The 10,859-nt window shown below is 40.5% G+C and overlaps 1 protein-coding gene across 12 annotated transcripts in view; it reads right to left on the bottom strand.

Annotated features, from left to right (window-relative positions):
- CMTR1 (cap methyltransferase 1) overlaps positions 1 to 10,795 on the bottom strand; it is a 47,484-nt gene extending 36,689 nt beyond the window's left edge. For 11 of the 12 annotated variants that reach the window (XR_003255964.1, XR_003255965.1, XR_003255966.1 and 8 more), the window contains exons 1-6: positions 10,694 to 10,795; positions 7,659 to 7,787; positions 5,411 to 6,136; positions 4,339 to 4,401; positions 2,196 to 2,285; positions 922 to 1,029 (exon numbers count right to left, since the gene is read on the bottom strand). Coding sequence is in view for 8 of the 12 variants with exons in the window: in XM_026081277.1 (XP_025937062.1) it covers positions 922 to 1,029; positions 2,196 to 2,285; positions 4,339 to 4,401; positions 5,411 to 6,136; positions 7,659 to 7,787; positions 10,694 to 10,783 (1,206 nt within the window). In the remaining 4 variants the exon portion in view is untranslated. Of the gene's footprint in view, positions 1 to 921; positions 1,030 to 2,195; positions 2,286 to 4,338; positions 4,402 to 5,410; positions 6,137 to 7,658; positions 7,788 to 8,672; positions 10,072 to 10,693 lie in introns of those variants that run through there. The other variant, XM_026081280.1, reaches the window with a different exon arrangement.
- Between the last annotated feature and the right edge of the window lie 64 nt (positions 10,796 to 10,859).

Genomic DNA, 10,859 nt, shown 5'->3' with positions numbered 1-10,859 from the left:
GGGCAGGGGGAAGAAATGAAAGCCTCCTTCTTTAGCCTTCCTAAAATGAAAACCTCTGTCTTTAGCCTTCCTAGGAGTTAGACATGGCTACATAGAACAAACCTCCCAGGCCAGAGTATAGACAAATTTTACAGGCTAGTTAATGGATTCATAGCAACTTTGTGGGGAAGACAGGAAGAATACCATTATAAGGTTCCCCAGTTTGAGAAAGACAAATTATGGAAAAACTTAGATACTGCAGAACAACATCTTAAATTACTGAGAAAACAAAAAATAAAAATGCCAGATAGTTCTTAAGCCAACAGAACAAAGCTAACATGTCAGGTTTCCAGTAGTAGAAATGAATGCAATGAAACTGAAGTTCTAGCAAAACAGGAACAAAAATAGCAGCCTACATTTCAGGCATAGCCTGCACAATACTTCTAGAATCAACTGACAACAACTCTCTTTCTCAAGAAACAGAATTTATCTGAACAACACAGGTGGTTCAGAACTTGACTGAACATTGCATCTCCCTTCCTTTACTAACCTCTTCCTATATCTAGACCAGAAGCAGTCTAATCTCAGCCAACATAAAGCAAGGTCTACTACAAAATGACTTTTCCCAGAGCAGGCTATCGGCAACAACTCAGAGCACCAGTTCAAAGTACACACTTAACTGCTGCAAGCCTGCATACGACTTAGGAGTAAGCAGTCATCTCTGTGTAGGTAGAGACATTAAAGCAGAACTTGCTACCCAGAAGAGGAGTTAGGGTAGAGGGACTGGGATTCTGGGCCAGACCTTACCCAAGGGTCACCTGTTGAGATTGTTAATCTATCGAACTAAAGGAACGAGTCTGACTATTGCTTTAACAGAGCTAATGAAAGATTCTTAAGTTTTTTCCTTCCTTTACTGGCAAAGCCATACTGGTTTAAACATACCTCGATAAAGTGCTCAGAACAGATTGTGCACTGTAGCTCATTCTCCAACACGTCATTCATCTGATTCAACACCTCTTCTTTCTGAGCTCTCACCTTTTCCTTCTCCTCCTAGAGGAAAAGCACATATAGCCACATATTGACAAAGAACAAGGTTTTACTTAACATAATATTGGGGTTGAGGGAAAAAGGTAGTGCAAGGAGAAAAGCACACAACTGCAAGTCCTCTCATGTCAAGTCTGCATCTATTATACATGCAGATCTGAAACCTTTCTCCTCTTTGCAATCACAGGCAGTACTGAGAATACCCCCATCCATTGTAGAGAACTTACAAGCAAAAGCAGCAACCATTACCAAAGTTCCCTTTAGCCTAAAGGAGCTACAAATCGGATCAATCTTTTCAAAATCTCTTTCAGCCTCTTACTGGGATGAGTATGGCTTAAGTCAAAAGAACAATTTGTTTGATGTCTGATGTAAAGAGCAGAATACTCAACTAGCCAAAATACCTTAAAAATAATTTTAAAAAGTAACCCTGAGAATTTAAAATGTTTCTTTGCATTTAACTGCCTAATAAAATCTCGTTTGGAGTTAAATYAGGCTTCTAGAGACCTGCTCTACCTTCTAAAAATAATGAAGGAATTCTTCCAACTGAAGCTATACTTGAAACAACAATAGAGTTGCAAAGGAGATAAAACCCAAAGCAAACCACCAGAGATGGGAAACGAGATAATTTTCAAGAGTAAGACACAGCAAAGCATCCCCTTAATTATTTTCCACTCATCACCTTGTGCCAAGGGCAGGAAGAAGCATGGCTTATTTCATTCATTATTGAAATTCCATGTTTCAGTCCCTTTTAGGACTGCTGGAACAAACTAGTTTTAATAGAGTGCGCACTAACTGAAAATGAAGCACCCCACATTTCAAATACACTCAGCTTATCTATTTTTAAAGGGGGGGTGGAATGGGTCCACTTCTCTTGCACAATACACAGTTTAGGTGCTCTGTGCTTTCTTTGAGATTGAGAAATATCTGATCATGACTGTTTAGTACTACTTTATAAACAGATCTTTAGTGCAAGGTATTATCCCCCTGCCCAGCCCCGGCAAACACACACACCTGTGGAAACCAGACAGTTGCCATCTCAAAATATCAATAGGACTTTTTCACTACAGGAGGCAATCCACAGCCAAGGCAAATGTCAAATAAACCATTTCCTCTGCTGCAGCATACTGATTTTCACTTATGAATGAAACTGAGAATTCAATTTTATTCCTTACCTTGGTTTCTTCCAGTTCTTTATTCTTGGCTCGAATTATCTCCTCAAAGTCTTTTTTACTACGGCTCAGTTCTTCCATCAAAGCACGATGCTGTAACAATACCATCCGAGAAATAAGAATGTGATTATAAGCTATCCTATTAAATATATATAGCTTTAATCATGAGGCTCCGCATACTCATTTCTGCTAATCCTCCCCTAAAAAAAGCAATGTACGCCTGTACAAATTGGGGTGTTAAGTTAGAAGTACTTTAGCCTTCACTTAAAAGCAGACAGTTATTTATGACCTTCCCAATGCCATGGCACTTTACACTCCCTCTCCTAGGTCATTCTTTTTCTGTGCAACATCGGTAATCTCCTCTTTTGCTGTGCCACAAAAGAAGAGTAAACTCCCACAGTTCTACAAGATAAATTAAGCAAGACATATATGCCATGCAATCATGCATGAAGGGAAAAAGGCATAAAGCATACAGCAAATAAGCTCACACTGTTAATGATAAAACTCATTATGGAACACAAGAGTAAAAAATCAAATTTGACAATGAGTGGCACGTATGAGGCACTGTCAATGCCATTGAAGAACTAACCTGTCTACCAGTGGGATAATGATTTCTCTTACCAGCATTTCCAAACTTCTGATATAACAGTTCCCTAAGGATAATCAGGATAGACTTACTGTATTTTGTGTACCTTTAATTAGAGTTGGAGCTTACACAACACTGGGCTCTACCAGAAACACTAATAATTAGAAACTAGTTTAACTAGTTGAGAGAAATCTTAAAAAAATGATAGGAAATTTGGATTCTGCTTTTAGTACTCAAATAACCTAAGAGTTTTGATCTGGCAACATCGCCATACTTAGTCTCTATGTGCCAAGGCAACCTCAGTTTCATGAGCATGTAAGACATCTATAATGAAAACAGGCAGATACATATGGAAACTCTGAAGATCCTCATCCTCAACCCCACTGGAGATTATTCCTCATTACCACACACACACTACGGCATTGGGGAAAATCTGCAAAGACGAAGCAGACAACCAATCCATAACCATCAGAGCCACATGCAGAAGCACTCAAAGCACAAAAGGCTTTTGGCTATAAGGAGAACTTAAGAATGTTCTACCCAGACCCAGGATGTTCCAAGCGCTACCCATCCTGCAATCTCTGCCTTGCCTTCACTCCATGCCTTGCTCTGACCTCCTTTCTTCCGAGCACTGCCTTTCACTTCCCCCTTTACTTTTCTTTTTTAAGCACCACCCTACAACTGCAGAATTAATGACACTGGCTGCTATCGCTATGTTCTGGCTGCAAGCGTTCTCTCATCTTGGCATATCTACCTAAATTGTAAACATCTCAAAACAAGGCTTGAGCCCCTGATACTGTGTACAGTAACACAATAAGTTTGCAAAAATCAGTGTACTTATTACTCTAGTCATTCAGTACAAACCTTTCAGTATTAATGAACAGCTAACTGCAGCGCTTAACCCCACTTTCAGAGCCTGTCTTAGCAGGCCACTCTGCTTTGAGAGACATGTTAAAAGTCAGGCTAGCAACTCTACTTGTTGGAGAACATCTGCAGTTTGTTTTGCCTTTCAGTTATGTTTTACTGTCACCATTTTGAGTGCATCCGATACGCTTGAGTATCAAGGGGTATTTGATACATATGGACCACAAAAACCTGACACTGTAGGCAGAGCTGGCTGAAATTCTTTTAGAATTAGATTTCCAAAATGAAACCTAGGAAACCTACGTATGTGGCAATCTTTCAAAAATGCTCCTAACCAAGAGTGAAAAATTTTCCTTTGATTAAAAATACCAACATAAGCTCTCCAAAACAGGTACCCAGCATACAGACTTCACCATGAAAAACACACCAGCATAAGGAGCAAATTCAAATAAACGTCATTACAGCTACTTAATGCTGTCAATCTGAGTACATGCTCTCGTGTTATTTGCTGGCAAATAGCGATTCCCAAAAAGAAAGGTCTGCCACTTTCACAGAAATTTGCTCTGTAGATGAAAACCATGCCAGTCTGCAGCTGAGGCACATTCCTAGTGTTCTACCAAGAGGGCACAACAGTAGGAAAGAGTTAAGCATCTCAGCTTACACAGCTAGACCAAGCCTAGACTTGTAACTACTTGCCTCCTGTAGGACCTGGGCCAGTTGCTCCTTCAGATTCTCTTCCCCATGTTGCCACTTTACTCCCTGAAAAAACAAAATAAGACTTCTTTTGCTGGAAGAAAGTTTTTGAATTAAAAAAATAAACAAAAAATAAAAAAGACTTGCAGAAGGCAATGGATAGAAAATGACTACTTTACACTCTCTCTTTGGAGGATATGCTTAAAGAAACACCACTAGCATTCAGTGAACTCCTAAGAAGTCCCACTCTAGTCTTTCATGGGTGCTATAGAAATTAGGGATATCATTTATTGCAATGAGTTAAAATGGATATATCATACAGAATTGCATACTTGGAACACCTCCAAATTATTCTAATAATAATTAGCACACTAAGCACACTACTCCAGACTTCCTTTACTTCTGATACAGCTACCTTACCTTAAGCAGCAGGCTTCAACAGAAGCAACTGATAACTCCAAGACAAATTCCTCACTACTTTTAAACTGTTTTGAATAAACTCAAATAGAAAGGTAAACTTTTAGTTTGTTCTCCCAAAGAGTTAGTTATCAGTATATACATGCTGCTTGAAGACACTTGCAGATTGTAAACGAGGAGTTTTTGCAAGTAAGAAAAAAATTCCTTCCCCTAAGCAATTTGAATTAAAAGATTAAGCATATAGTGATTCACTTGCTTGTAAAGAGAATGAATTTCCCATGTGGATTTTGCCTTGATACTTGTCTTCTCTGTAAACACAGGAAACCAGTCAGATTTTTAATTTGATACAGAAGACTAGCTTTCTGACTAAAAGAAATCTTTTACAATCCTGCTGTAATGAAACTCTTTTAAAGCTGAGAAGTTTTGCACCTTTGTCCTGATCGCTTGCGCAGCCCCATCCTTCCTGCCTCTACACATTCTTTTGGTACACATGCTTGGAAGTGCAATACTTCTATAACGGTTTTAACAGGAATAATTCACACCAACATTATTAAATTTATTACTGTACTGTTCAAGAACTCATTTTGGATCAAAGCCTTATATTAGTCATTCCATAAAAGACAGAACACACGGACTGAAAAGATTATCACCGTTATACCTCTAGTTTCTGCTGCTCTTTAGAGAATGTCTTCTCCAGCTCTTCCACCTGTTGCTGATGCTGCTCTTGTTCTAGGCACAACTGGTCCTGCAGCTCCTGCAGCTCCTGTTCCATTGCCAGGATCTCCTTCCGAGCACATTTCCTGCGCTTCTGCTTCACATTCAGAACTGCTGTCTGCTTCTCCTGCACTTTGACTTTCAGCTTCATTATATCTACCAGAGTTTTCCTCAGCATTTCCAAGCCAGTCCAAGACTGTGCAAGACCACAGCCTTTCTGGTCCTTATGGGTGACAGATACAGCTTTCTCAGAGTGCACAGGACCACTACGCTCCTCACTTGGTCCAGGAGAAGGTAGCTTGACTTCCATCTTCCCTGTTATCTGTTTGGCCTGTTCTACCCTTTCCCATGACTTACCCAAAGGTTCACTGTCACAAGATACTCTGTCTCTCTTGGATCTGGAATCCGAAGGGCCTTCTGATCCAGATATTTCCGACTCTTCCAAACTAAATTTACGTTTAGTTCTCAAACTCTTAGTTTTCCCCAGGTCATTTCTTTGGGCTAGGAAGGGTCTGATTTTCTCCCATTCCTCCTTGATTACTTCATACTCATATTCAGCAGTCTCTCTGTTTTCCAAAGGCACTCCTAACTGGATATGGTCTCCTTCAGCTATAGGATAGGCTTTTAAGGGATCCAGGCGCTGTTTATTAAGCCAGACTCCATTTAGACTCTGCAAATGGACAGAAACCAACAAGATTCAACATACAGTTATACAGAGTCCTCAACAAGTTATTTCTGACTGCTGTGAACATATCTGGTCTCTTCAGTGTTGCAGTCAGAACAAGATACCTCTTTAAACAGTTCTTGGAATATCCAATTTGTTGACTTAGTGTCCCATTTCTTACAGTCATTACATTATATTATTTACTATGTATTATTACTGCATTACAGATTTTGTGTACAGCCACTAAGAATAAGATGAACATAAGCAGTTGCGCAGAAGGAAAAGAATGAACTCTAAGGGGAAAAAAAAACACCCAAAAGCTTCAGGGAAAATATTAACTAAACAACAAAAAAGACTCCACAATAGATCATTGACAAGAATATAGAACACTGCAGTAATTATTCTTGACAATTAATGTCACCTGAAATCCAAGAAGAAACTAGAAAAGAAAATGGAACACAGTTTACACTGCTCAAAGAAAAAAAAAGGGGGGGGGGGATGAAACAGTGCTCCATAAATACAAGGAGAATGTAAAAAAGAAGGGAAAAAGGTCTTCTGGATACAACGTTCAAAGCAGAAAAGAGGTTGTTACATTAGGCACTAGAAGAAATAGTTTCAAAAAAACAATAAAACTGAACTGTGCTCAAGATGAACTACAGAACCATTAGCAACTGACATATTCCAAATAYATTCAGTAAGACAACTTGGTAAAATGGTAGCTGCGATAATCCAGAAACATTGATAGTTAATCTACCATAGATGTTTCCGATCATGTAAAAACCGAAAGTTTTCAAGTTTCATACATCTACTGGAACAGACCCTTGTTTAAGAGAAGTGTAATTGTGTAATTTTAATAGTAGCCACTCTATTCCTTCTGGACTTATCTGTTGTTGACCCACAAATGCTTTAAAAGCTGGATGACTTGTTCAACACTGACTGTTCTTTCAGTGTTGTTTTCAAGTAAGTTAATGGATTTTTTTGTTTTGTTTYGTTTTTTTACATTTTCTGCCTGAATGAGAAAGTGGAAAGACCATGATATAAAAATCAGATCACTACTGAAGTCAAAATGAAAGCTAGTTGAGGACTCTTGATCTCAACACCTGGCTCTAATCAGCTGAAAAGAAATTCCAGAAGAAACTCCTTTGACTGAACAGTGCATGAAGCATGGTTTTTCTAACATTAGATTCTCATGATAATTCCTGCCAAAATTCTTTTTCTTTCTTTTTTCTTTTTCAAGAATGTAACACAAAGCAGGTTCACAGACTGCAAAATGCCCTGGGCAAGACTGTAATTGCCTGAAAACCACTAGACCAAGAGATAAATTTACATATGGAAAGCAGTAAGCTTTGTATCCCAATTGCAGCAGACTGAAGTTTCCTGCTACAAGCACACAACAGGAGAGACATTCTCAAGGGCCTTCTATCATTTTTATACCCTATTATATCATAACTCATACATCGTTTGAACTCAAACAAGACATTCTCTTTAATACATCTCAGAATACAAAGTCTCCAATACATCTCTGTACCTTGTTATCCTTAACAGTCCACTGCCCTTCTGCATTTTGCTGGAAAACACAGTGCTTACGAGAGATCATCAAGGGACAGGTTTTTGACACCAGCTGGTAGGTGAGATCTAATCCTCGGCCTACAGATACCTAAAAATAAAGTAGTTTAGTAATTGCAATCAGCAACAGCACAGTAAATTCAGCCTATATGGTCTGAATTTAAGTATAGCAGAAATCTTTCTTTTATAGCTGCTTCCCTATAGAGTTAGGATAATATGATGATTTATCAGAGTTCTTCACAAAACCTCCTACATTTTTTCATTTAAATACAAGAGTAGATAGAAAATGGGAAACCTCCAAAGAAGTCTGAAGAATTCTCATTCTTTCCCCTTGAGGAACATTTGCTAGCTCTAAGGCAGATTTCAGCCTTGGTTTCATGGAAATTTTTCTCAGCAGCAAAGCCAGTCAAAGCAGTTCTCACTCCATCCATCCTCCCATCATATTCATTACCTAATGAAACACCATTTCTTCAAACCAGTACAATTGTTTGTTGGCCTCACAGAGCAACAAACTAATCAAGATTACTTCTTACTCTCTTTCACTAGTTGCATCTGTTCAACTGTTGTAAACAGTACAGAAGCAGAAAAAGCAGCCTAGAATACTGCTACCAAAAAGTGTACATGTAACCATGCCCTAAGYTTGCAATACCTTTTTAAATCACACCATCAATCTTAGGGCTTAGAAACTAAGCCACATGCAATTCATAACCACTAGCGAGAGTGATTTAAATAATCTGATTAGAATCTCATAGTATCTCCCAGAAGAAGAATGGACAGAATTTGTAATGGTACAGCTTCACAATATTTTATTAAAAAATATGATCTAATTACAGGTTGCCGTTTAAAGCATGGCTCTGCTCACCCTTCTCCTCTGCCTCCTTTGCATGATCTGATAGTCACACACACATTTCTTATTCATTTGTGTGTTGCAAGGAAGTAATTTATTTTAAAAAGGACAAGTTTTCAGTCAGCTTACCGTGTAATTAGACAACTGCACGAATCCAATGCAATAGATACAACAAGAACATGCAGCCAGAAAGAACATGGCAATATACCATTTAACAGAAGCCCACAGCTAAATCAGACTAGGCATATTATAAAAGTACACCCTAGTTTGTATGTCTTAGATGAAGACTGCTCCATTTTCCCCCCTGCAGTCCCAACCCATTTACATCACACCTTCCAATTCTTACAAGATGACAAGATCCTGCAGCCAAGGAAAGTTAATTTACTACATGTTACCTGAAACAGTCCCATCCTTTGAGTTTAAAGCAAGGACTCAAATTCCCACATCATAACTAAATGCAAGGAAGCAAACTAAGGATATGAAAGCAAACTGAACCATGGAATTCCCTACCTCTTAAATGCTTCATATCTATTAATGTTCTGTTAACGTGGATCACGTTAGTAAGATGAAGACCTTCCCCTCTGCCCCATGCAGCTCCCTCCATGACAGCAAGAACTTCAGGTGGATTCACTTATACACTCAGCTTTGCTTTTGTCTGTGCAGTTATAACAGAAATGCCTAACCCACATCAACTATTTTTAGTGCTTGGTCATGCACATCTTGTGGCCTAAAGTGCCAATACAACCAAGACGGCCTAGGGCCAATCACAAAACTTCCCCTTGCTAAAGTTCATTGAGCAAACAGCCATGGGGGGTTCAGACATTACCACTCGTCTGCTGGAGTTCATCACTGTCACAACATAATGCACCCTCCCACCTCAGCAATATAGCTTGACACCACCATTTACATCCCTAGGGAAAGCAATTTGTGCTAACATGCCAGACTGCAAGCTGGTAAGCCTTAAGCACCAGCCAAACATTTCCTCTATTGCCTGTGAGAGGGATAGCAACACTATGCCAATAACCAGGGTAAAAACACCTTGAACAAGATCTCCACACAATTACCAGAACTCTTATTGCAAGTTTTGCATCTCTACTACTCAATTCCTTAGCTGAGCATACTGACACCCCTGCTGGCTTCAAATCCAAGAGCGAAAGTAACAGATCTATACATCTGCTTAAAGACTTGCCTAGCACTGACAGATGAATTGGCAAGGATACCTTTTGCAATGCATAAGCACAAAGGAATTGAGTGTAGTTTGAACCCACAACATTTAACTGCCTGCCTTCGACCATTAGACCCGCAATCCTCTTGTAGCACCCAATCCTCAATACAGTAATTTGCCATCTGAGTTTAAGGGTAAAAAGACCTGCTTGGGCTTTTYAATTAGAAAAAAATATGATAACAGAAGAAAAGCTTATACCTATACCGTTCTGAAATATAACTGAAATGGCTGAAAGTACTAGCCTTGTTTACACTTGAATAACTTAGCCACAAAAACTAAGTATGTTACATACTGTTAACTTTGCCAGAGCATCACAGTATTAATTAGGCTAAGGACTTCTTTTTTTTTTCTTACATTACCATCATCACACAAACAACTTCTACTTAAATATGACATCACGTTAAAAAAAGATAGTATCCGAAGGCATAGCAAATCAAGTTTAAACAGCTGATCTCAAAAGCAGCACCCTGCTTTCTGCACCCTTGCAAGTTACTAGCATTGGAATAAACTGGCTGTAATCTGGGCGGGGGGAGGCTGGTCTTTAAGAAAGCAGGGGAATACTGAGCAATGCTTCATCAAGCCTGCTTTAGGGGAAATAATTTATAAATTCGGATTAATGGCCTGCTCTTCTGAATATTAATTAACAACTGCCGCTCATTAACCGAGGTAACTTTTTTTTCCTCCCCTCTAGAAAGAGCATTAACGAGTTACAAGGCTCCCAAACCGGCGCACGACCCCAGCCGGCCACCCGCCCCCAGCCGGGGCTCAGCGAGAGGCGGCCGCGGCGGGGTCCAAGGAAGCGGGGCCGTTACCACCCCTCGCCCCGGCGGCGCAGCGCTGGCGAGGGCCGTGCCTCGGGCGCCGTCCGCCCCCGCGGCGGAGCCCAAGGACGGGGCGGGCCCCGCGGCCCGGCGCCCCGACTGACCTCGGTGCCGGCCTCCAGCAGGAGCCAGTCGCCGCTCGCCCCCACCCGGCGGAGGCACCAGGCCAGGCGCGAGGCCCCGCGCGCCGCCATGGCGCCCGCCCTCCCGCCGCGGCAGGCAGGAGCAATCGCTACTGAGGCGGCGGCGGCGTCTACCCGCTCCCGGCCG

Source organism: Apteryx rowi, unplaced genomic scaffold, assembly GCF_003343035.1.
Source record: "Apteryx rowi isolate R43461 unplaced genomic scaffold, aptRow1 scaffold_54, whole genome shotgun sequence".
In the NCBI taxonomy this organism is placed as follows: domain Eukaryota; kingdom Metazoa; phylum Chordata; class Aves; order Apterygiformes; family Apterygidae; genus Apteryx; species Apteryx rowi.
This window is presented reverse-complemented; position numbering and strand designations above follow the sequence as displayed.